The sequence below is a fragment of the Pinus tabuliformis genome, chromosome 4_2, assembly GCF_031772625.1.
Source record: "Pinus tabuliformis cultivar Carrire ecotype Pingquan chromosome 4_2, CPIR1, whole genome shotgun sequence".
Classification (NCBI taxonomy): Eukaryota; Viridiplantae; Streptophyta; class Pinopsida; order Pinales; family Pinaceae; genus Pinus; species Pinus tabuliformis.
This window is the reverse complement of record NC_142304.1, coordinates 209,187,480-209,215,025: the sequence shown is the minus strand read 5'-3', so window position 1 is coordinate 209,215,025 and position 27,546 is coordinate 209,187,480. Positions and strand designations below refer to the sequence as shown.

At 40.3% G+C, this 27,546-nt stretch overlaps 1 protein-coding gene across 2 annotated transcripts in view; it reads left to right on the top strand.

Annotated features, from left to right (window-relative positions):
• LOC149168849 (splicing factor U2af large subunit B-like) overlaps positions 1–27,546 on the top strand; it is a 149,699-nt gene that overhangs the window by 31,398 nt on the left and 90,755 nt on the right. Inside the window, exons 3-11 of one of the 2 annotated variants that reach the window (XM_089428446.1) lie at positions 17,884–18,027; positions 19,445–19,512; positions 20,196–20,263; positions 20,343–20,384; positions 20,523–20,582; positions 20,855–20,915; positions 21,397–21,509; positions 21,591–21,706; positions 21,804–21,902. In XM_089428446.1, coding sequence (XP_089284572.1) covers positions 17,884–18,027; positions 19,445–19,512; positions 20,196–20,263; positions 20,343–20,384; positions 20,523–20,582; positions 20,855–20,915; positions 21,397–21,509; positions 21,591–21,706; positions 21,804–21,902 — 771 coding nt within the window. The remainder of the gene's footprint in view (positions 1–17,883; positions 18,028–19,444; positions 19,513–20,195; positions 20,264–20,342; positions 20,385–20,522; positions 20,583–20,854; positions 20,916–21,396; positions 21,510–21,590; positions 21,707–21,803; positions 21,903–27,546) is intronic. The other variant, XM_089428447.1, reaches the window with a different exon arrangement.

Below are 27,546 nucleotides of genomic sequence, written 5' to 3'. Positions count from 1 at the left end.
TTTGGTTGGGGCTGAGATTATCACATAGGTTATATGGGTCAACTAAATATTATGCACTCCCAGCTATAGAGTCAAATTGGGCTGGCAGTGTAGTTGATAGGAAAAGTACCTCAAGGTGTTGCTCTAGTCTGGGATCAATAGTGATTTCATGGTTTAGTAGGAAGCAAAGTTCAATGGTGCTCAGTTTAGCAGAGGTTGAGTACATGGCTGTGAGTTTACCAAGTTGTGAGTCCATTTGGCTTTGCAATATGCTCATAAGGTTATTTGGTCTTGAGTTGGATCCGACGATGATTCATTGTGAAAATTAGAGTTGCATCAAGCTCTCGGAGAATCCACTGTTTCATAACAGGTCCAAGCATATAGAGATCAAGTATTACTTCATTAGAGACATGGTCTAGAGGGGAGTTGTGAAGCTTTAGTACATATCCACAAATGAGCAAGTTGCGGATATTCTCACCAAGCCCTTGGTGAAGGGGAGTGTTGATGGTGATAGCTCGAACATGTGCTTTTGCATAGGCCAATTGTCAGACATGTAGAAGTTGTTAGAGTTGCCTCTTTAGGTGCTTCCTTGAGAGGAGTAAGTTTTATTAACTTATTATGATTTCTTTCCTACGTCTAAATTAGGAAAAACACGTTAATTAATTTAATTGATTAATGTTTGCTATTGGGCTAAGTTTCAAATGATAAACTATTTAGTTATTTATGTTATATTTCTTAAAACTCAACAATCTAATCTATGAATTTTACTAAGTAAAGAGCATAAATCTAAACTCAAACTTTAAACGACAAATATAGTGAGTTTGCTAAGTATCATGCAACAGAAATAAGGAACAATTGAGGACAAACACACTAGGAAACCATACACAACGAATTAACCCAGGAAACCCCAATTGGGGAAAACCTGCTATCTTGGTGTTTTTATTATTCTGCTCAGAAAATCTTCAGAAAAAGGATTACAAATGTGAGGGAAAACTTCCCTTCACCTAGCCTAACCCTCTGCACTAATGATATGCGCACTTCTCACCAACTTGACCTCTCTTTTGTGCCCTATACAAACTCATATGATCTGTACGACCCCTTCTGTGCATTGAATTCAGCCCCTGAAAGAAGTTTGCGTTGGTTGGAAGTGATCTAAGGCTGAATCAACCTCTCTTCTTCCCTCTATCTTGCTGATTTGAAGCCCTAGTTGCTGAACAAAATTCTCTCTCCTTTGTTGAGCAGAACACTAAGCTCTCTAGTGCATAATGACCAAGTTTGTGCCCTTTTCCCCTCTTAGAAGTCGTCCTGGGTGCACCATTGCCACTAGGGGCTAAGATTAAATCTCCTTGGATGATTGAGATCACTCTAATTCTTGACTATAGGAGAATTTAAATTTTCCTAAGTCAAGGGATAATAGGAAAAGTGAAATCTGTGCCTTGGCCTCACTTGTTGGTCCCTATTCCAAATTTAGTACAGCTGCTTAATCTGGCTGAACCCTTCCTCCTCTAACTCCATTTAACAATTTAAGTGACATAGATCTAATCTCTATGATTGATCTAAGTGGGTTAGGAATTATTCGTTTCTGTCTATCACTTTGGAGATTGAGGGTTAGGGATTTAGCTCAAGAAGAAATTATAAAATAAGCCTAAGGGAGAGGTGAAAGACATGTTATGATTGACAAAGTGATTTTCTCAAGGAGTGAGAGACTCATTGACTGAAGAGAAGAGAAAGGTGTGCAACAATGGTTTTTCGGAAGGGAGATTGGTGGAGGCCGAGTTCTAGGAGAGAGAAGTCGAGATTTCTATGTAGGTAGAGACTGTGAGAGGAGGCCAAGTTGCTTGCCACGGGTGCATTGAGGAAGGCACTGAGATTTTCCCATTGTGTAGGCTGTATAGGTGGAGACTGAATTGTTGCAGGTTTTTTGCTACAACCAAGTTATTTTCCAGGGCAACTGATTTTCCAGAGGTTGAATTTCTCTTGAGGTCTGAAAATCTAGTGGGCTGCTTTCCAAGTTCAAGTGTTCTATATTTTCAGTGTATTTCTCTATGGGTCAAGGCCCTAATTTTCCATATTAGTAAAGGTGAAGGAAGATTAGCTAAAAACTTATGCTGTTCTTGTGGTTGATTTTTGTATTTTATTTGCAATTCATTTCTGAAAGTTAAAAATACTAGTATATTTATTTTCTAGCAGTTTTTAGAATTTTATTTGAGCAAAAATAATTTCTAGGTATAAAATAATTGTGGGATAAAATAAAATCAGACCTGGTATTAAAAGTTAACATCAAGTGACGTCTTTGCACACTTGCAAGTAGAATGAGTTTTTTTGGACTACGGAGGCCATTTAAACCTATTTGTTGATATATTTTTGGTTCAAATATGGATTGCACTTGGTGTTATTTTGGTTATCTGCACCCTTCCTTGCCATTTTTTTTTGTTTCCAGCGATACAAGTTTATATATTCCACATTAGGAATATACTTATTTCGTCTATTACATCAAAGTTTTGTCATGACACTTGCGGGAATTGAACTTGGGTGGGGAGGATCCCAATTGGGGATAACCCCAATTGACATGTACCCTTTCTATATATATGAGAAACTTTGCATATTTGTGTATAATGGTTTGGATTCATATGGATGCACATGAATATTTATGTATTTTTTGGTTGACCAATATTTTGTTTGTTTTTTTTTTCTTTGGTTCTCGATTTTGGGGTCAACTAGTTTGATGACCAGTCCAGTTTTGATAACATTGGTTCATTGTCCATTGTTCATTTTCAGTTTTAACTTTTGAGTCTTGACTCTAGATACTAATGACCTCAGACCGAGTCTTTGACTTGTCACTCTTTACTATTTTTGAGTTTGAGTAATTTCAATTTACTATTCCAGTCTTCAAACTTTAGTATCTACTATTTTGCTTAGTACTAATCAGATTCTAAAATAATGAATGATGAATTTAAATCAATATAGATTCTAGAATGATGAATGATGAATTTAAATCAATGTATACAATATTTTACTATTTCTATTTCATTGAATCATTTATGATGTATGAATCAATGTATTTCATTATTGAATTTGAATTGGAATCATGCTCGTATATATATATATATATATATGTATAAACCTTGATGTTCCCTGCCCCCCTGAGATTCCCTAAAATTTGGGGGTGCTCCCACATGTCACCTTCTGCGTCTCCTTGTTCTCGTGTCCCCTTGTCCCAAAAACTCGGTGGAACATTGTTATTTTATGTATATGTTTGAGCTAGCACCTTGGAGGGAACATTGTATGTGGGTCATTTAACATCTTGACCTGGTAATGTGTTTATTTTAGTGACACACCTTCTCTCTTTGGAGGATCTCTAGCACACTAAATCCTTTTTTTTAGATGGGGCGACCTCTTTTAGAGAGGATGGAGTCCACATACCATTTATGGTCAACCATTGGTAAAGGATGGTTTTAACTACATTATATATTATTGTTTGGCTTGTGATGGAGTTAATTGGAGAATAATATATTTTATTTTAGGAGAGAAGGAACTCCTTGTATAAAGAGGAGCTTTCTCTTCATTTCGTAAGGGTTGTGGATTCGACTGGCAAATTTGTTGTCATAGTGGTCAACCATCATTTGTCCACAATGTTAGTAGGTTTTTCATCAAGTTTCTCCTTATTAGACCTGCGATTCCTATGAGACTTTCATGTGGAGTTTCACAAGGGGAAGTCTACAAGTTTCGTGCACTAAAAAGTATCGATAACCTTGGGTGAGCAGGTTAGCATGAATTTGTGTTACTAGTCCAAATTGCATGCAAGTTATGGATTTGGGTTATAGGTTACAGTTCTAAAATCTCACATAGAATTTATATTATAAATTAATAAATCTCTTATATCACTTATATTATAAATTAATAAAAGATATATTTATAAAAAATTATAAATCTATTAATTAAATTATAAATAGATATAAACTATATATATATATATATAGAGAGAGAGAGAGAGAGAGAGAGAGAGAGAGAGAGAGAGAGAGAGGATGAACCTAATGGCGAAATTTATCCAAATCTTATCACCAAATACGAATTCGAATCAAACTTCATTGTTGCTGAACTCGAACTCTAACTCGAACCCAAACCATGTGACATTGCCTTGGGCTATGATTTCCATCACATTGGCAAGCATATTGGAAGAATGGAGGCATTGCTTCTAGTTTATGTCAGGATTTATGTTTGCAGTTTATTCACATGTTTATTGTTATAGGAAATCCTTGTAACTTGTTTTGAAGGCCTTCTACCGGAGTATCTACCATTTGGTTAATGTATTGTGAGGTTTTAATCCCTCTTATGTTCATTGTTGTCATATTAAGTTTGCATCCAACAAACTAAGCCGCTGCTTAAAGTAACATAACATCACCTTCATAACTTTGTTTAAGAGTAGAGCCACTATCTCTCAAAGGGTTAATTTTCGGCATTAATTCAGCAAGCTAACTCTGATTTGTGGCATGTATAACAGCCCTTGTATTGCTTACACATTCATGTATTTGTCCTCTTAGATCCATGCCTCTTTGAAGTTTGAATCCATTTTGCCTACGATTTGGTAGGCACTAGACTTGGGATTTGTGTTAGTTTTTTGGTATTTCGGAGGTAATTCTGCATTGGCAGTGCCTAGTATGCAGGAGTGACTGAGCACATTTCACTCCCTAGAAACTTTATTTTATAAAGTTGAGAAGTGTTATTTTTTATTTATGACTAAAAGGTGACTTTTATAAAGTGAGCGTGGTTTTATAAAGTTGGGTCACTTAAGTGATTTAGGTGAGCGCAATGTGAGATTAAGTCATGACCATTGATCTTGAGATGGCTAGATTAAATCTCAGCCATTGAGATCTAGGGTTAGGGGTTTTAGTCATTAATGAGCACTAACAGGAGAAAGGGAGAGTGAAGAGGCCCACCATTCTTCATGAGATTTGGAGAAGAGGAAATAGAGAGCTAAGGAAGAAGTGCAGCAGGAGAAGAGGAAAGTACAGTACGAGGCCAGTAAAGGACTGCAGCAAGAGGCACAAATTCCAAGGCTGAAATCAGGGCACAGAAATCGAGGAAGCGGGCAGCAAAATTTATGAGGGTTAATTTTAGGTATGTTCTATGCTTAGAGCAATTTATTTCAATTTTTCATAGTTAGCTCAATATATTTTCCAGATTAGCAATGACATCAGCATTAAAGTAAACCGCAGGTAGAACATAAACAAAAATCGCAGAAGACAAGCCAAGACAAGAGGACACAAGATGTGGCGCTAGCCAGGGACAAACCTCAATGTGGGGAAACCATTGATCAATTCTTTTTATATGTTCTTCAATAGTTCAGCAGAGAGAGAGAGAGATAATACATTTACAACAGAAGTCAACACTTTGACTTATCTAGATAAGAGCATAGACATCTCTAAGAAGATGATACATGAAATCAGTTGAAGATATGCTGCTTCAACTGATTCTCCAAGGTGACTCCTTCACCTATCATTGTGTTGCATCTTGTCATCATGCTGCACCTCACTGTGCTGCACCATGCTACACCCATCATCACAATGTTGCATCTCATCATGCTTCACCAATCATGATTGTACCATGTACTTGCTGCACCAAGCATCATTGCTGTCCCAAGTACTATTGCTGCACTTAGCCATGTGCTTGCTGCACCTTGCTGTTGCTGCTATCCCATTGTGCCACTGCTGCACAATGTCATTGCTGTCCCATCATAGTTCTGTCCACCATGCTGCTGTCCCATCAATGTCATTGTTGTCCCATCATAGTTCTGTCCCAACATGTTGCTGTCCCATCATTGTTCTGAAGCTGATCATGTTGCCACACAGCTGTCCCAAGTGGTATGCTGAACCATGTTGACACACAACATGTCTCATGTGCTTGCTTGCCATGCTTGCCTTAGCATTCCTTTGCTGTCCCATTTACTATACAACTGTCCCTTGCCACTGCTGCCTAGATATATAGGTGTAACTGTTGTCCATAACAGTCATGCTATACCTTGCTGCTGTCCCCTTGCTGCTGTCCCCTTAGCCTTGCCATACCTGTTGCTGTCCCGTGTGTCTTAGCACCACCATGTAGCCTAGCTGTCCCATTTATTAGCATTGCTGTCCTAGGCATGTTTGAGTCCTCAAACTCTCATGCTGTCCCTGTTTTGAGGGTCACCTACAACCCGCATTTTCAGTCGTATAAGGCCTGCATCTAGGGCAACGTAGGTTAGTGTTAGGGCTGCCTTTAGACAGCGTTTAGGGCTGCTTTTAGACTGCGTCTAGGGCTGCCTTTTGACAGCATTTAGGGCCTCTCTTAGACTGCGTCTAGGGCCTCTCTTAGACTGCATCTAGGGCTGCCTTTTGACAATGTTTAGGGCCTCTCTTAGACTGCATCTAGGGCTGCCTTTTGACAACGTTTAGGGCTGCTCTTAGATTGCGTTTAGGGCTGCTCTTTGACTGTGTTTAGGGCTGCCTCTTTGACAACGTTTAGGGCTGCTCTTAGACTGTGTTTAGGGCAGCGTTTTTGGACAACGTTAGGGCCTCTGTTTGTTGTGATAAGATTCCTCCAAGACTGCGGCTAGGGCATGCTTCCTTGACAACGTTTTTGATTTCTTCTAAGACAACGTCTAGGGCTAGGGCATCTCCTCTAGGGCATCTCCCTTAGTCTTCTTTCTTCCAACGCCTGGGGCTTCCACTCCTAGATTTCTCTTCCACTAAAACCCAAGACAAGTGGAGAGAAATCAAGATAGAATTTTGTGCGTGAAATGACTCTCAAGTCATCTCCTTTTATAGTAAAACGTTGAGCACATGTCGGGCTTATTTGGTTGCTGACCGACCTTGACGAATTGTCTTATAACACAAATAAATTCATAACTCCATGAATACTTATTGGAATTGGATGATCTTTAGATCAATCTTACACCTTTCGATGAGAGGGATCTGAGAAAAATATCAGCTTCCATAAATAAGATGACCCACATGGAGTTTGACCCTAGTTGCCAATTTTAACACTCCCTCTCAACTAGGGAGAATTCCATCCGCTGATCCATGTGTCCGGCTATATTATCTCTGGCATCAGTGCCCTGCATTGCTTTGCTTTGCTCTGCTATGCTTTGCTCTGCTCTGTTGAACCATGAAGAAGAAGAATTGATTGAGAATGTCTCATACCATTCTCTATTGACTCGAAGTCAGTGTTATTGATCCTCAATCAATATCACAAGAGAGTGTCTCAAACCACTCATACTGATCTCAGATCAATGGAGGTCATCCTAGCATAGGGAGTACGGTAGACACAACGATGCGTCCATCGATAGTACTACTATGGTCCCTAACCCCATTTCCCTGTTCATTGGCCAGATGAGAGGTACTTCCCATGAGTCCCAGACCGCATGGGTAGGATGCCTCGACAAGAGAACCATTCATCCAGTCCCTAAGTCGCCTCGAGGTATCATAGGGGAAGGCTGAGCCATTCACCCTGTACACAACGCACCATTAGGGGAGGGTGAGTCGCCCTATGGTCACGTGTTGTTGTAGTGAGTACCCCAAGCCCCCCGGAGCTCCCAGAGCTCAATGCATGCATCATGTAGGACCCTCATAAGAGGATTTCTCAACGACTCCAAGTCATTCGGAAAAGTCACAAATTTGACCTTTCTCAGGGGCTTTGACAAAATGTCTGCGACCTGTACATCAGTCTCAATGCGATGGAGCCTCCTCGCTCATTGACGTACCATATTCTTGATAAGATAGTATCTGATGTCTATCTGTTGGAGCAATCATAGAATACAAGATTCCTCGATAATCGAATCCCTCCCTCGTTGACACAAAAGATCAATGTGGTATCCATCATGTGTTCAAACAATGCACTAAAGAGCTTCCACAATCAGGAAGCTACATACGAGATCATACTCATAGCTATGTATTTGGTCTCGGCGGTGCTTATAGCAACAGACTTCTGCTTCTTGCTCATCCATGATATCGAAGCAGAATCCAAAGAGAACCAACACTCAGAAGTGCTCTTGCGATCCTCCACATTGCCTGCCTAGTCAACATTCAAATAATCATGCAGCTTCACATTTCCGGCAGTATATCTCAATTCATGAGAGATTGTGCCCCAAAGATATCTCAGAAGATTCTTGGCACCAATCCAGTGAGGCTCAACCATATATGAGCTCATCATGCTAACTGCAAAACATATGTCCGGACAGAAGTTCACCAAGAACATCAATGCGAATGAGTTTATGAAACCCAGAGGCATTTCCCAAGTCTGGTCCGACATCACTACCATATAACTTCTGAAAGTTAAGATCCTCAAGGTAGTCACGGGTTTGCAGTTTACCATTCCACATCCGGAATCCAACTCCCTCTTACTTTCGCAAATGAGAGGGCCTGCACTTGTCAGAAATAGGTCGTCCTTAGAAGGTGCCGGTATGAGAGGTCTATCATCCACTACCTTCGAGCAATGGTTTGGATCGGTTTCACTCCTAGTGAATCTCAACTTCATCAGACAACTATCAATCCTCTCATACTAAGTCGGGGTGTTTTGCTTCAAGCCATAGAGGGCTTTCTTCCACTTGTATACATGAGATTCCCGATCATGAATCTCAAACTCCACGGGTTGTTCCAAACCTGTGGACCTGCTGCAGAAGGGGAATGGTCCCCTTGTAAGATTTTCATCTCAGACATGTAACTTCATGCTCTTTTTGAATTCAGGCATCCCTGTCACCATCTGACTCACATCGGGTAGGCCCCATAAGTAGACCTCTGGTGTTATAGATGAGATATGTCAATTGACATGATCCCCAATGCACCATCCTACAACTTGATACAAATTTCCAACCTTGAATCCATGAAAAAACATCTTTGGAAATTCTATTTTCAAACACGTACCTTTCCATCGATGAATGCCACCTTGAAACCTTTGACTTCCATTGCCGAAATGGACACCAGGTTCTTCTTGCGATCATTTACATAAAAGAGATTCTGTAAATGAATCGAGTTACCCTCATTCAATTGAGGGGTAACATTTCCTACACCCTGTACGGGATAGGTGGCGTCGGCTCCAAGTATAATCCCACGATTTTTTCCATCTCTTACCAAATTCGAGAGAGCACCCTTCTATCCGATGAAGTGCCTTGAAGCACTATAATCAATAAGCCAGATTCCCACATAATCTGAAGGAGAGGGCCAATACAAGATAACACTTCTTTATCTTATTAGAAATAACATTTGATTCTTCATACCTGCGGTTCCTTTCTTTCTCTGAGGAGTCAGCGATTTCCTTGATGACCTGCATTACCTGTCATTCCTCTGATCATTGAAGATGTCCCTGGAATGATTGTTATCATCATCAAGTGATGTGTTTCTGCCATTTAGACACTCCTTCGCATAATTTCCGAACTTATTGCAAACAAGGCATCTGTCTTTCTTTCCACCCTTTTAGATCCAGACTTCCCATTGAAGTGATGTTTAGGTCATCAGAAACTTTTGCTGCGCCATTATGATAATATTCTCTGCTTCGACTTCACCCTTGGTGAATTTGAAGAGGGATGAGGAATCCATTGATCCTTTTGTCCTTTCCCAACTATCTTCCGTGATTGCTCTTTCACTCTTGCTTGGGCTTTGTCTTCACTCTCAGCTCTGATATCATGTTAATTCTAGGTATGTTCTATGCTTAGACAATCACATCAGCATTATGTCAAAATTGCAGATCCAGATGGACCCCAATGTGGGGAAACCCTTGATCAATTCTTCTTATATGTTCTTCAATAGTTCAACATAGAGAGAGAGAGAGAGAGAGAGAGAGAGAGAGATAGTACATTCACAACAAAGTTAACACTTTGAATTATCTAGATAAGAGCATAGATCATCTCTAAGAAGATGATACATGAGATCAGTTGAAGACATGTTGCTTCAACTGATTCTCCAAGGTGACTCCTTCACCTATCATTGTGCTGCATTTCGTCATCATGCTGCACCTCAACGTGCTGCACCATGCTGCACCCATCATAACAATGTTGCATTTCATCATGCTTCACAAATCATGACTGTACCATGTACTTGCTGCACCAAGCATCATTGCTGTCCCAAGTACTATTGCTGCACCTAGCTGCACCATGTACTCGCTGCACCTTGCTGTTGCTGCTATCTCATTGTGCCACTGCATCTTGTCATCATGCTACACCTCACCGTGCTACACCATGCTGCACCCATCATCACAATGTTGCATCTCATCATGCTTCACCAATCATGACTGTACCATGTACTTGCTGCACCAAGCATCATTGCTGTCCCAAGTACTATTGCTGCACCTAGCTGCACCATGTACTTGCTGCACCTTGTTGTTGCTGCTATCCCATTGTGCCACTGCTGCACAATGTCATTGCTGTCCCATCATAGTTCTGTCCCAACATGCTGCTGTCCCATCAATGTCATTGTTGTCCCATCATAGTTTTGTCCCAACATGTTGTTGTCCCATCATTGTTCTGAAGTTGATCATGTTGCCACACAACTGTCCCAAGTGGTATGCTGAACCATGTTGACACACAACATGTCTCATGTGCTTGCAACACCATGCTTGCCTTAGCATTCCTTTGCTGTCCCATTTACTATACAGCTGTCCCTTGCCACTGCTGCCTAGATATATAGGTGTAGCTGTTGTCCCTAACAGTGATGCTATACCTTGCTGCTGTCCCCTTAGCCTTGCCATACCTGCTGCTGTCCCATGTGTCTTAGGAGCACCATGTATCTCAGCTGTCCCATTTATTAGCATTGCTGTCCTGGGATGTTTGATTCCTCAAACTCTCATGTTGTCCCTATTTTGAGGGTCACCTACATCCCACCTTTTCAGCCGTATAAGGCTTGCATCTAGGGCACCGTAGGTTAGTGTTAATGCTGCCTTTAGACAGCGTTTAGGGCTGCTCTTAGACTGCGTCTAGGGCGGCCTTTTGACAGCGCTTAGGGCCTCTCTTAGGCTACGTCTAGGGCTGCCTTTTGACAACGTTTAGGGCTGCTCTTAGATTGCGTTTAGGGCTGCTCTTTGACTGTGTTTAGGGTTGCCTTTTTGACAACGTTTAGGGCTCTGCTCTTAGTCTACATTTATGGCTGCCTTTTTGGACAACGTTAGGGCCTCTCTTTGCTGTGATAAGATTCCTCCAAGATTGCAGCTAGGGTGTGCTTCCTTGACAATGTTTTTTACTTCTTCTATGATAGCGTCTAGGGCTAGGGCATCTCCTCTACGACAACTCCCTTAGCCTTCTTTCATCCAACGTCTAGGGCTTCCACTCCTAGAGTTCTCTTCCACTAAAACCCAAGACAAGTGGAGAGAAATGAAGATAGAAGTGTGTGTGTGAAATGACTCTCAAGTCATCTCCTTTTATACTAAAATGTTGAGCACATGTGGGGTTTATTTGGTTGCTGGTCGACCTTACCGAATTGTCTTATAACACAAATAAATTCATAACTCCATGAATACTTGTCAGAATCAGATGATCTTTAGATCAATCCTACACCTCTCGATGAGAGGGATCGAGAGGGATCCAAGAATATCAGTTGCCATAAATAAGATGACCCACATGGAGTTTGGCCCTAGTTGCCAATTTTAATAGTGTGGCTTTATAAAGTTGGGTCACTTAAGTGATTTAGGTGAGCCCAATGTGAGATGAAGTCGTGACCATTGATCTTGAGATGGCTAGATTAAATCTCAGCCATTGAGATCTAGGGTTAGGGGTTTTAGTCATTAATGATCACTAAAAGGAGAAAGGGAGAGTGAAGAGGCCCACCATTCTTCATGAGATTTGGAGAAGAGGAAATAGAGAGCTAAGGAAGAAGTGCAGCAGGAGTTGGGAAGTACAGTAGGAGGCCAGTAAAGGACTGCAGGAATAGGCACAAATTCCAAGGTTGAAATCAGGGCACAAAATTCAAGGAAGTAGGTAACAAAATTTATGAGGGCTTGTGCGTGATTTTTGAGAGAGATAGGCTGCATTAATTGCTATCAGTCAGGCCACATTTATTGCATTCTAATAGAGCTACAGAATGACTCGAGTTTCACAGGACCCAGTGTAGATTTCGAGGGAGAAATTCAGCAGGGAAATTTGTGCCACTGGCACAAATGTTGAGGAGGCGAAGGCACGGAAATCAAGGCAGTGGACATGCACAAAATTCAAGGAAAAGAATGGATTTTTCTGAGCAAATTGTGTGCAAAAATTGGGGGAGAGGCTAAAGCACATGAGATCTCCAAGACCCATAAATGGTTTAGGCAAAATCTAACCGATTCGAGAGATATTAAAATAATTAATATTTTTAATGGAGTTCCTAAGTCTAAACTTAGGAAAAATAAAATATTAATGGGTATTAATATAAAACCGGGTTAGAATGGTTTGAAAGTCATGGATCAAGCCAAATCTAATCTAAGCTGTTGATTAGAGATTTAATCTCGGCCGGTGATGGATCAATGAGAAAAGTATAAGAGGAGGCTTGAGGGTCAATTGGAGAACACACCGAGAGAGATCAAGAACTCGATTTTCTGGGGTAGGGTTTGCTGAGGAAATTGAGTGAGTGATTAGAGTTGCAGTTGAGGGGCAGTGAATACATAACAGAGAGGCAGAGTTAGTACTAGGAGGATCAGCATAGAGCCAGGAGAGGGACGCAGAGCCAGCTAGAGGCCACGCAGAGGCAGCCAGGAGCTGCGCAGAGCCAGAGAGGGCCAGTGTGTGAGACGCAGAGGGTCCAGGGGCTGATGCAGAGGCTCTAGAAGTTGACGCAGAGCCCAGAGAGGCTGACGTTGGGCCAGAGAGGCTGACACTGGGCCTAGAAGAAACACTGGGAGCATTTCATGGGACAGACTTAGAGTTGGAGAGCCGGATAGGGTGACGCAGAGCAACAGAAGCTACATTGTTGCTGTGGGATCGTTCATCCGGTGTTTTAGCTGGAATATCTATCTCCGACTAAGAGGTACTACTGCTGAGGGCATTCTCTGTTGGGTGAGCCATATATGGCACCTAGGTTGTATTCTGAAACTGCATAATAATAAAACCCTCTGAATAGCTGCACCAGTTTTCCCGCATTGGGTTTTTCTGGGGACATTAGTCCAAAAATAACAGTGTCACTTGTGTGCTTGTCTACTTTCAATTGATGATTTGTATGTGTTGACACTGTACTTTTTTCAATATTTACATGGTAAATAACTTGTTAAGTAATTGAACAAGTAGGAAGAAATAAATCAGATAGTACAGGAAGAATTTCTAACAGGTTAAACATAAAAATTCCAACATGATATCAGAGCGTGGTTGCAGATCACATGATCACTGAAGGCATTAGCCGAGTAGAGCAGTAGCAACATAAAACAACTATCCCGAGTGACATAAGTTGTTCCTAGCAGAAAGCAGCAAGGAAGGGGTGATGCAGAGTGCCTGCGTCATCAGTTGGAGCCAGGAGGAGGATCAGCGCAGTGGCAGAGAGGAGCAGGCCTGACCTACGCAGTGCTCGATCATCTTTCTCAGCTAGGAAGGATTGGCGCTATGGCCAAGAGGTGCAAATTTCCCCGATGTCGAGATTTCGCAGAGCCTAGAGGCTCAGTTCTTCAAGTTGATGAGGTATAGGGGGTTGCGGATAATTTGCGGAGCGAAGCCTGTGGGGTACTGTGGTCAGAACAATACCTAACAAGGCAAGACCAAGGAGGAGGGATTTCCAGAAAGGAAATCGAGACTCAGAGGGAGTTGAACCGAGGACTTCCAAGAGGGAAGTAAAGAGACTCAGAGGAGTCGGAAGAAGAGCAACAAGATGGCAATGAATGGGCTGAGAGATCAGGATAGATTGGACGGAGCTTCCAACTTCGTAGTCTGGAAGGCCAGGATCTTGTCCATTCTAGACAGGTATCGCATCAAGCACTTCGCCTTGAAAACGATAGCAATCCCAGTTGACCCAGCTGAAAATGAGAAGTATGAGGAGGCAATGGCCAGGGCAAAGTGCATCATCCTTGATGGGGTCAAGGATCATGTGGTGTCGCATATTGCCGAGAAGGACATGGCAAATGAGATGTGGGAGGCCCTGAAGAAATTGTACCAGCATACTTCTGTGCAGAGGAAGATGTTACTTGAAAATCAGTTGCGGTCATACCAGATGCAGAAGGGAGAGCAGATAGATGTCTTCCTCGGTGGATTGAAGGAGATCCGTGATCAACTAACTTGCATAGGGGCCATGCCAGATCAGGGACTGATGGTGAGGGCCCCATTGAACGTAATCTCAGAGGATTGGGAGGTATTTGTTCAGAGCATACTGGGCAGGTCGAGCCTTCCAGATTGGGAGGAACTGTGGGCGGCTCTTCGTCAAGAAGAGATCAGACAGGTGACCAAGGCGGGGAGTAGTGGAAAAGGGGTCAGAATCAAGGAGGAAGAAGAAGATGCGACTCTCGCATCTGTGAGAAAGCAGGAGAAGAGAAAGAAGAAGGACCTCTCCAAGGTCAAATGCTTCCATTGTGGGGAACTGGGTCACTATGCAAACCAGTGTCCGAGGAAGAAGAGTAAGGGAGAGGCTTCTGAGACCAAGGCAGCGCCAGCGAGGGCAGAGAAAGAAGTGGAGACAAATGATGACTGTGCCATGAGTGCTCATGCGCCACTTGAGAGGAAGTGGGGAGACATCGAGCTGTAGTCAGACAGACTACAGACGATGAGGGGTAGGATCCTTGAGGTACCCAACCTCTTGGATTATACCTTGCTACAGGAGCCCCGAAGAGAAGTAGCAGGACTGGCGGATGTCGGTAGAGATGGATGCGGATGGAGTGACAGAGGGTGCTACAATGCAGGAGTCCCGGGACAGCGTGAGGCAATAATGCGAGATGCATGGAGTTGTTGCAGCAGCGCAGAGGTCAGTAGAGGGGGCACTTGTCAGCGACAGAGGGAGCATTAGCATCGAGAGTGTTTCTAGCCTGACAAAGATGTCAGAGTTGGGATGATCAATTACTTACTTGTCAGTAACTGAGTTGTAGTGTAGCGGTTAGTAGTGGCAGTGCTATGGGCAGCACGATGCAGCATGATGAGAGGGGATGCAGTGGCAGGGCCATGGGCAGCAGCACAGATGCAGAGGGAGTTGTTGTACAAATGTAGCAGTGGCAGTGGCAGGGCCATGGGCAGCATTATAGGATGCAGCAGTGCAGAGGATGTTGGGCGGGGAGGCCTAGCATCAGCACAGGGACCGATGCTGGATGATCAGGTTGATACTCAGTGAGGAGTATTACTAGAGCACAATCCTCGCTAAGAGGGAGTGTTGATTTTGGGTAGCATCAGATGTGCTTTAGCCACGAAAATTGTTGGAGAGGCTAAAGCACATGAGATCTCCAAGACCCAGAAATGGTTTGGGTAGAATCTAACTGGTTTGGGAGATATTAAAATAATCAATATTTTTAATGGAGTTCCTAAGTCTAAACAAAGCAAAAATAAAATATTAAAGGGTATAATCATAAAAATGGGTTAGAATGGTCCAAAAGTCGTGGTTCAAGCCAAATCTAATCTAAGCTGTTGATTAGAGATTTAATCTCAGCCATTGATGGACCAACGAGAAAAGAATAAGAGGAGGCTTGAGGGTCAGTTGGAGAACACATCAAGAGAGATCAAGAACTTGATTTTCTAGGGCAGGGTTTGTTGAGGAAATTGAGTGAGTGATCAGAGTTGCAGCTGAGGGGCAGTGAATACATAGCAGAGAGGCAGAGTTAGTACTAGGAGGATCAACACAGAGCCGGGAGAGGGACGTAGAGCCAGCTAGAGGCCACGCAGAGGCAGCCAGGAGTTGCGTAGAGCCAGAGAGGGCCAGCATGTGAGACGCAGAGGGACCATGGGCTACCGCAGAGGCTCCAAAAGCTGACGCAGAGCCCAGAGAGGCTGACGCTGGGCCAGAGAGGTTGACACATGGCCTAGAGGCAGCGCTGGGAGCATTTTGTGGGACAGACTGAGAGCTGGAGAGCCGGATAGGGTGACGTAGTCCCTATCAGAGTGACGCAGAGCAGCAGAAGCTGCATTGTTGTTGTGGGATCGTTCATCCGGTGTTTTAGCCGGAATATCTGTCTCCGACTGAGAGGTACTATTGCCGAGGGCATTCTCTGTTGGGTGAGCCATTTCTGGCACCCAGGTTGTATTCTAAAACTACATAATAATAAAACCCTCTGAATAGCTGCACCGTTTTCCGCATTGGGTTTTTCCGGGGACATTAGTCCAAAAACAACGGTGTCACTTGTGTGCTTGTTTACTTTCAGTTGATGATCTGTATGTGTTGATACTGTACTTGTATTTATTTTCAGTATTTACATGGTAAATAACTTGTTAAGTAATTGAACAATTAGGAAGAAAACGGGTTAAACATAGAAATTTCAACAGTTTTCTGAGCAGATGGCATGGTTTTTGAGGCTGTCAGAGAGCATTTACTGTGCTGTCAGGACACAAAAATCAAGGATGTCAGAGCGCTGAAATTGAGGCACATTTCAGGACTGTCTGTGCACAAATTTTGAGGCAGTGGCATGAATTTTGAGGGGGACAGGCAGTGAATTAATTACTGTTAGACAGGACAGCAGAGGCATGATTTTCTGAGTGATCTGAGCACAGTTTTATAGGAGCTGTGAGGTGCAAACTCCAAGGAGCAGATACAGCACATTTCCCAATGAATTCTGAGCATGAAATCTGGGAGATAAGTTGACTTTGTGTTGCATTTATTGCTGTAATAATTTCTCTGATAAGAAATAAAATATTTATCTCTCTCACTCGTTTTCTGTTTGGGGTTTTTTCTGTCTCATTGGATCAGAAATCTCCTGTGTTAAATTGTGTGACTGCTTATTCTCAGCTAAAGTGAAAAAGTAGAGTAGCTCATCTTTCCAAGTTTGAAAAATATTCATGTTTATACAGCAGCATAATACATGTTGGGTTGGGCATTAAACTTGATGTGATTTCATGAACTTGAAACTGGATTGGGTCTACAGTCAATTTTTTTTACAATTTGCATCACCTTTTTTGTTACCAAACCATTCATTTTTTGTACCACTTCTACAACCACTTGTTTTGCTAAGTTTTAATCTTCAAACATCACCTAGAGCCTCCATTCTATAGCCTTAGTAGTCCTACCTAGGGATACCCCCTTGTGTTGGAGAAGAGCCAACCTAAAGAAGAGGAAGAGCTACTGACGTGAAAATGGGTAGCTTTCCTAAGTTACACAAATCTAGTACTTTGGTGCTTGGGACTAAGGAATTTGTGTGTGCTAGATTTTGTTATAATGGTGTTTTAAGGTTTCTCTTGTTAAGGTTTGGTACTTGACAATGTATAAATCCTAATATACCATGATTATAGCATGGGGGATGTACAAAAGGGTAGTGGTCCTTCTACTAGCATAATGGTTGATTGGTTGTGGGATGAATATGTGTGCTTGCACAGCCTTCCCTTCTAACTCTATTGGACGTGTTGTTCAGGCGAGTGCAATTTATAATGAACATTATAATAAATAGTTGGATATGCTGTGTCTAGTGTCTTGGAATGATTTCTATGACTAAACTCTCTTTCTGCGTCTCATGCTATGCTGTAATATGGGAACTATCACGCCAGCACTGGTTTGTTCAATAGAACATATAAGGAAAACTCTAATGTCTATGAACAATTTAGGCATTACCTGCAAGGTTGAGATATCACATCGCTTTCTCTCCCATTTCTTGCTGTAGGAAAAGTTTATTTTCAACTTGTTATTGGCTTGTTGTCTTGAATTTATCCATAATGTGTTTCAGTATACATGGTTGGAATTTGGATGCACATTCTTATATTTAAGTCTAAGACCCTCTTTGGCTGGTGCCTTGGGCTCTTGAATGTTATTGGCCATGAACACTATGCTTTGCTTTGTTTTTCTAAATTTGCTATCGGCATTTTTGATTCAGGCGCAGTTATGATCGTGAGCGTGGCCATGACCGTGGTCGTGAAAGACGACATAGACACAGGTCTCGGTCTCGTTCAAGTGGAAGGTCAGGGAGCTATTCTCGGAGACGTTCTCGCTCAAGATCCATCTCGAGAGAGACTAGAAGGTATAGAAATGTCTATCTGTTGTTGGTGATAGTTCATGGTAAATGTAATATACTAATTTGTTTTTAATCTGTGGATGTTAGTATTTACTATTTACTGCTTTTAAAGTTTCATGTGATGTTTTATTATCTTTCTGATTATTTTGCTTTCCTGGTGGGCATGCCTTTGACAAAGTTTATAGTATAAACTCATATAGACAGTTTACTTGGGTTGATGTTAGATAGTTCAGTAAAGCCAAACCTGTAAGGCACTCATATGTGACAAACATTGAACTAGTAGTCCTTAAATGAGGTTTAAACAGAAATTGGATTTATTTCTTTCATCATATAATGAGACTGTGTTTGAATGCAGACCAAAAGTCTTAGCTAGTTGAAAATCATTGAAACCTGAAATTCCTTGCACATTGAATGATCATTTTTTAGAAATAGGTTGTGCAAGAGTTTGTTACCGTAAACTTTAAAGTAAATGAATTTTTATTCTGTTAGCTTAGAAGTGGCATTCTTAGCAAAACTTTTGTTAAAATTTATTTACTTTGCTCTTGGTTTTTATTTCCGTGTATCCTGATGATCCAAGTGTATTCTATGTGGTGTAATGGTCACTGGTCAGTCCCTTCTCCATTATGGAGATTTCTTTGTCCATTTGGTTACTCTGGACATTTCATTTGGGTGCAAGAAATAGGAAGGAATGTTGCATACATCTTTGATCTAGGAAATTTTGACTTATGTGCTAATGTTGCTAAGAGCCTTCTTTTGTAGCGTTTGAATTGAACAATGACTGCCAGTGTATTCAACTTAAACCACTTTTGTATGCCAGTATTGATGAATCGAAATAAGAACTACAGTGGTGCAGATGCTTTTTATGGAAGGTGTTTGTAAATGTTCACTCACTTTTGTGTGTAGTTTGTACAAGCTTCTGTGATATTTGTCGGTATTTGGCATGTCATTCATTTCCTGTACACTGTCAGTGCTTGGCCCGTGCTTTAAAATTGAAATTTATTGAGGCTAAATCATCTGGAGTCTGTCTGCTTTACTGCTGCCTTTTACAGCTTATCAGGAGTACAAGGTTATGTCTTAAGAGGGATATATGTGAAACAAATGTCCCAAGTGAGATGGGAGTCTGAATACCCTGTTGCCATAGACATGTCCATCTGTCCCTGTGTTGGGAAATTTGCAAATTTGCACGAATAGTTATTATTGAGTAGGGTACCTGTGTGCCTGCTCTTTGGTCTCATGCTGTTTCATTTTTTGCATCTTTTAATTTTTTTAAGAATGAAATATTATATGCATTTTCAAAAAATATGGTAGTCATTGTTGAATGTGAATATTGAAAAATAACTTATATGTTGATATTTTATTTCTGATTTGTGATACTGGTCAGTTTTAATATATTTAAATTTGTTTATAATTTCTGTTTTTGTAGAAAGCGCACATCTGGTTTTGACATGGTTCCGCCAGGTGCAGCCATAGTTGCAGGTGCTGGAGCTCCGGGTATGCAATAATTCTATCCCCTTGTGAACTATAATCGTTACTGTCTCTTTGAGTGTGGGCTTATACTGAATACATTCAAGCAAGATAGTAATGATGATTATAACAGTTTTTCCAGCCATAAAGTTGATGTTATTTTAAGGGAATTAATAAATTTAAATGTGAACTTTATTTTTTTTTCTGTTGTTTTGGATCCAAACTGAGGAACTTTGTTCGCTTGTTTGCTTGTTGTCTGCTGTATTGCTGTTTTCTGTGGTTGTTTTTCTTTCTGTTGTAAGTGCTGAAGGCATTACGAGCCACATGCGCTTTTGTGCCTGTCCACTGGTGCCCCTGCAAAGGCTATGAACAAACAGGAACTGATGCAATCATGTTAGTAGGCCCTAATCATCCTCTTCCTGCAACTTCCGTTTCTCTGGTAGTTTTGCATTTGCTTGGGAAGTGAGCCACAATGTTATTCTCCAGGATATTTACATTAAAGGTTTTCTTATATTCCTACGTTAAAAAAAGGCTAATATGAATTGTGCCTCAGCGTCTGCTGCAGGATATGTTATTTTCGCCCATCTGGTGGCACTATTGCTGCTGGATGTGACCAAGCCTTTACAGTGAACAAGTTAACAACCTTTAGAGCCCTTCATGAATTACCTATTAAACACTGGACATAAACTAATGATTTTCTATTCAATCAGGCTTAGTTCCTGGAGTTTCTCAACCAGTGCCTGGAGTGTTCCCGATGGTGCCATTTGCAAATGCACAGGTAAATGCATTCTTGCAATTGGAATGTAAACACACCGAGGTGTGATAATTTTTTAAAGTAATTTTATTTGTCATGTCAGTTTGGAGTTTCTAATATGGCAGTGCAAGCAATGGCCCAACAGGTGTGCTTTTCTATATATGTTTCTCTACTGCTGGGGAATTGTAATTTGTAATATTGTTAGTGTGCGCATGTTAAATGCTAAAACAGTTGTGACCTTTTTTCTCTCTTCACATTGTCTACATGCTTCATTTTGGGGCAGGCCACCAGACATGCCCGCAGAGTTTATGTTGGAGGCTTACCTCCTCTAGAAAATGAGCAGGTTCGTCTTTCTCAAACACATATAAGTTATAACCAAAGTGATTCTCCAATTAAGATTTATTTGTATTCTTTTCAGAATTATAGTTTTCCTGCTGTGCCTCCATTGTTATGTAGTGTGCGTTAACTGTTTTCTAGGGAACTTCATGCATGCTAGTTTTACTTCACCTAGAGAATGGGGATTTTATTTCTTGGGATTTGTTTTCTCTTTGTTTATTATTATTTATGAAGCTCTCTAATCTTAATTCCTTGTCTCTGGGAACATTATCTCATCAGACTATTGCAACATTTTTCAGTCAAGTAATGGCTGCAATAGGAGGAAACACTGCTGGGCCAGGTATTCAAATATGTTGTAATAATACATCATTTCTTTTCTCTCTAGGAATGATTTCACTGATCTGTTTTTCCTCTTTATTTCTCTATTTTTTCACATGCAAGTTGAACAATTTCTGAGTCTGTTTAGAGTTCCTACATTTAATTTTCATAGTAGACATTAAAAACTGCCAAAGCAAGCCCCAGATATTTGCTACCAAACTGAAATATGCCTCCGGTCAGATAAATGTTCAATCTGGTCTGTAAAAGATCAATCTACTAAAAATGGCCAGTGATATCTGTTTCAAGCCATTTTTGGAATAATACTCAAATTTGGTCTCAATGGATAGCCTTGTTGTTTACTAGCCTTGGGAGATTTGTTCTGAGCAATTATGCTTTTGAATTAAAATTGAACCAGTTTTCTGAAATGTTGAAATTCGTTTCATAGGGATGTTGAAGAATATATGGAATAGGATCATTAATTTTGCAAATTTGCTCCAATGCAGGAGATGCTGTTGTGAATGTGTATATCAATCATGAAAAGAAATTTGCCTTTGTGGAGATGAGGACTGTTGAGGAGGCTAGCAATGCAATGGCTCTCGATGGGATACTATTTGAGGTATGCAGTTCTGTTTATGGGTGTTCTGTCAAAGTTGGATTGTTTGAGAGTTGTCTCATTTTGTGTGTTGTTCTTAAACAGGGTGCTCCAGTAAGAGTACGAAGGCCGACTGATTACAATCCCTCAATGGCAGCTGCCCTTGGTCCAAGCCAACCAAGTCCTCATCTTAACCTGGCAGCTGTGGGACTTACTCCAGGGCAAGTTTTCAGGGTCCATGAAGAGTCAAGAAAATTTTCATTTTATACCTGTTTTCAGAATTATAAAAACTCTCTGAATTCAATGTTCCTCTGGCAGGGCAACTGGTGGTGCTGATGGGCCAGATAGAGTATTTGTTGGAGGCTTGCCTTACTATTTTACTGAGGCCCAGATAAAGGAGCTTTTAGAAGCCTTTGGGTATGTCTTATTGCATCATTCATGCTTTCTAATTACAATGTCTCACCCCATCATATTGCATGAGGGTAACTCTTGTGATTTTTATCACGAGTTATGATTTGCAGTATGATGCCCATGGAGTTTTTGGTAGATTGGGGGCATACACCTTCAATTTTTCTTGGAGATGATGATTTTCTTGGTTCATGATGGTTCTAGCCGACCCACCAAAGGGTTGGAAACTACTAGCATGGGATGAGAAGTGGCTTCTATGTAGTGGATTGTTTTGGTACTTGGTTCTGTCTTCATGTTTGCATATCGTTGGTTGATGGAGCTTTGGGTTAGAAGCTTATGGTTTTAGAGATGCTTTGGTTGATGGTTGTGAGATGCTCTTTGGTGCTATGGTATATCATTGGTTGATGTTGTTCATTGTCAGCTTGGCCTAACATTCATACATCTCATGGTCTCCTTTTATTATGACTTTCATTTATGGTGGGTGGTACCAGGAGATACCACTTCTATTACCATGGTACAAACCCTTTATGGAGTATACCTGCATTGGCACTTACGCGGAGGCAATTTATTATTGTGTTTTTATTTTCCATTGGGGCCATCCTCTGTATTCATCCATTAATCCTTTTGGAGGCCAATTATATTATTGTTTTAGTGAGCCACCCTCTTTATCTCATTTATTTACCAGGACAAGATGAGAAACCAGATCCAGGTGTTGTACTAAATAGATGTAGAGAGCTGCTAACTAGCCGTTAGGGAGTAACAGCTAGTTTGACTAAAGGTAGAAATTAGAAATTAGGTTTTGATAAAGAAGGGTAAGGGAATCTAACTGAAGAATTTAAATTTATAAAAATATTATTGAATTAAATTCTTATTAATATTATAAATTTTATATGTTATAATATTATTAATAATTGGTATTTTAATAAAATAATATTATAAACTAAGTAGTTTAAAAAAATAATAATAAAAAATAAAAAAATAAAAAAATATATATATTTTAGCCCCTTATAACCTTATTATTAAATATTAAGCATGGAAGGTCTCTCTCCTCCACTTTGGCAGAGCATGCAGAAAAAACGAATCATCACATCTGCATTGAAGAGGCTAGGGTCATTGCTAGGATTGACCATTTTCATCATTGTAAATTTAGGGAGGCCTTAGAAATTGAAAAGAGGCCTGTTAATTTGAATAGAGATGATGGTTGGAGTATCAGCAGATGCTGGATTCCCACTCTTTCTTCCTATATATATATATTTTTAATATTTAATATTATTACTAATTATTTTTAAAATAATATTTGTTGATCCTCCTAACTATTTAGTGTGATATTCTAAAATTAGTTATATTAGTTAATATTTGGGGTTATGAATAGGTTTAAACCTATTAATATTAATAGGGATTAATATTAATAGTTATGAGAATTTTATATATAATAATATTTAATAATAAGGTTATAAGGGGCTAAAATTTTATTTATTTATTATTTTTTTTGTAACTACTTAAATTATAATATTATTTTATTAAAATACCAATTATTAATAATATTATTACATATAAAATTTATAATATTAATAAGAATATTTTTATAAATTTAAATTCTTCAATTAGATTCCCATACCCTTCTTTATCAAAACCTAATTTCTAATTTCTGCCTTTAGTCAAACTAGCTGTTACACCGTAACAGCTAGTTAGCAGCTCTCTACATCTATTTAGTACAACGTCTGGATCTGGTTTCTCATCTTGAACTGAAGATGAACCACACTGGCTGGTTCGAAACGCGTCAACGAGAATATCTCTGATGTGATTTTTACCGAAAGATGCTGTTAAAGTTATTATAGATCACATATGTCTTATGTTAGCCATGTGCAAGGGGCTTGGCACAAATGTAGAGGTAAGAAAATAATATTTTATAGAAAGCTTTTATCCATTCATATGACAAGTTAGTACAATGGAGGAGCTGTAGGTCATAGCTAGCAGTCAACTCATTTCATGCCTCATGTATTATGAAGATATACAATTTCAAATTATATGGAGACATATTCACTTAAGCTATTTGTTTTCATTGAAGCCCATGAATGTGGTAAAAGGGGACCATCTTAGGAAAGGCCCCCTTGGTTGGAGAAGAGCTAACCTAAAGTGTGAAGAAGGGTTGGTGTGTCGTGCTTTTGTTGAATTTTAGGACTTATTTGAAGAAGTGACAGTTTGAGAGGTAACACAATATCAATAACTGTAGATGCTACATGGATGTTTTGTGTATTACCTTTCCCCAAGATGTCTAACATCTTCAAGCTAATTTTTCCATTAACTCTATGTTTTATATCCTCATGTAGTTGTCACTGTTGCTCAACTTTCTACTCTCCCAATGCCATGCCTGAAACCCGCTATATAGAGAAACATTCCTTCATACACTCAAGTTGGCTTATTTTATGATGAGAAACCACTATATATAGGCACCAAGGTACTTCACATTTCCTCAGTTCAATAATTCAGATCATCCTCTGAATTCGGATGGGTAATAACAAGAATATAGTTTGGATCCCTAGAACAGAGACTAATTCGGATGGAAGGAGCAGCGAGAAAAGATGATGATGGAACAACGAAGAAGTCTAAGGGCTAGCTACAAGTACAGTGATTCAGATATCTCTCTCAGAAGTTTGAACGAGGCTACAATCATCTCTGAATTCGGATGGATAGAGGTAGAATGAGGTTCGGTACATCTCATTGTTATTCGGACGGGAGTGGCAAGATCTCTGTGGAAACTACAAAACGAAACTGTCTCATAGTCAATGGAATTTGGATCCCTCTGAGATTCGTATTACAGAGAAGGGAGAGCAATTCAAATGGCTCAGCAAGGAGTGATGAAGGGACAATGAAATTTTGGATCTAGTGTTCAATGTTGAATCAATGTGTTTCAGTATTGTTGCAAAGGTCACATTTTGGTGGCGCGACATTGACATGTCTTAGCTCATTGAGGAGATGATCTCAGTGCTAACTTGCTAAGTATGTCGAAGAAGAAGAGGAATCAAGAAGAAGAAAAGAGCAAAGAGCTAGTGTCTTGGTCTTCGAGCGGTTTATATGTCAAGGTCTTGGTCTTGGTATTCATCAATTGGAATCTCTGTAAGAAGAATTTGTGTGGGCTTTTCCTCTCAAGGAGTGAGAGGTTTTGGCCTTGGCAAAAAGCCAACATCTTGTGTTCTTGTCTCTTTTGTTTTGGTAACTACTTGATGAAGTAAGAAAACACTCTCTAATAATAACAAGAGAAGATTGTGCTAATAAGAAAAAGTAAAAAGTACCTCACAAATAGTTATCATCGTGAGAAGAATCTTATTAACCTAATTGCCCTAGATTCTTCAACAGACATGAGTCAAATGACAATTATGAAGACCGAAACTAGTTACATTCTCCAACAGTGTCCCCATGCCAAGTGTTCAGTGCCCTCCTCCAAGGTGCCCAACACTCCTCCTTCAAGGAAAGTTGTCCTCCCAAGCAAGCAATCCGTGTCTCCAAGTATGAACTTGATGAAGAAAATGATCATGCCATTTAGGTCTACAATATTCCAAGGAAATGTGCCACATAAGCGTCAAGTCAAGGCATGGCAATCTATGGCAAGTTAACTCCATTGTGTAAGTCAATCATAGTACAAACATGGGTAATCAACACACCATGCACCCCACATCACATAAAACATCTCCAGGCATGGTCTAAACACAATCGAAGCAAATACTACAAGCTACCATGCAAGATGTTTCACATGTGTAGGGGATGCTTGGGTGCTTCCTTGGAAATTTGATGTGAAATGTAAAAAGGGTCAAATAGAAAATGAAAACCTTAAAACCTAAAGCACTATCCTAAACATATTTATATCATTTACAATGATAATTGATTAACCATAATTAGAGGTATCATCTATGTTTTCACATCTTTAATTTCATTTTATCATTTTAAAGATGAGGTCCCCTGTGCAAGGGACCACGACATTCCTAATGATGCGTCCTAAATTTTGGTGGGTGTTTCCACACGTCCCTTGAATGCATTTCCGTGCTTCTGCATCCCCATGACTTGGAAACTTGGTGGAACTGGGAACATTGTTTGTAAGTATTGCTAGAATAGTTGGACATATTCCTCAAAGGATTACTATAAAATCTTGGGATGCCACGCCTTTCCACCATGAATTTGACAACTATTTATGGTTGTCCAAGCTATACTTGTTACAACTCATATCACGATTTGGAAGAGAGTGTCCAATAATCTTTGTGTTCAGAGGCCAACTTCTGATCTTCACCAAATCAAACCTTTCAGAGAGACAAGATGACAATCACTTCAATTTGGGGAGTGAGCAAATTATTGACAATCAGGTGTGTATGCAGCAGCCAATTGGTAGCGACTGTTTTGAGTTTGACGTCTTAGCACTACTTGCAAATAGCAGGACCAAGGCATAAGCACATAAGGCTTAGTTAAGATATTGGCCATAGGGTGGATTACTTGTTACTTCAACAATAAAAGCTGGTAGATAGCCACCTAAACTGTAGTCAAGGCCAAGGCCTTGACCTTGACTACTTGGTGCTTCTATAGGCAATTTAGATAAGCACTTAAACTGTAGTCAAGAGTCAAGACTCTGGTCTCGACTTTGATTACTTAGTTCTTCCAAAGTAACAGCTAGTGGACAGCCAACGATATGGTATTCAAGACCTTGATCGTGATCTTGACCAGTGTTGATAATATCGGTATCGGGAAAATATCGGCGAGGGTCTAGAAAATATCTTATCGGCAATATCGGCGAAAATATCGGCAAAATATCGGCAAATATCGGCAAGCATAAAAAATGCATAATATATTCATTTTTTTCAGATTTTTAAACATATAAAGCAATAACAACATGAAATAAACACATTGGCACATAAATATGAAGAAAACACTGATATATATGATGTCAAATAGAAATGATATATCAAAGGCGATACCAAATCCTGCTGATCCCTGATAATTGTCCATTCAAGGACTCAAATGTGGAGAACCAATACAAAATAACATCACATATATAAAAGTATCTCATCATCATGAGTTACATGTAGCATAACAAATAAAACTAGTAGCTATCTATCTACTGCCCTCTCCCCCTTTTACGGGAAAACATGATGGGTTGTTTGCCAGGCCTGCCCCTAGTAGTAGAAAGCCCTGACCTTGCCTGTGCACCTAATGTCAAATAATGAGTGCTAGGTATGGAGCTATGCTCTCCTATATCTATAGCAGATGGTGTTGATGCTGATGCTCCCGCAGTGTCCTCCTCCTCCTCCTCCTCCTCCTGCCCCTCCTCTAAGTGCTGCTGCTCCTCTGACTCCGAGTTCGCCTCTTGCTGCCCCTGCTCTAATGGATCATTTGCCACTGGCTCTAACCATGAAGGTGACTCCTCCAATATGGGCTCCTCTGACTCCACCCTCCACAGAGAAAATACATCAATATTGTCTAAGGAAATGGCATCTGGATCCATTAGTGATTCTATTTGCCTCACTCGAAGTCGGATGTTGTAATGCACATACACCAAATCATTGAGGCGTGCGAACTCCAACCTGTAAGAGTGTCAAAAAAAGTAATGAGTCTTGACTCTTGACTCTTGACACTTGAAGGTCATAAATTAAAAATTAAAAATTACAAT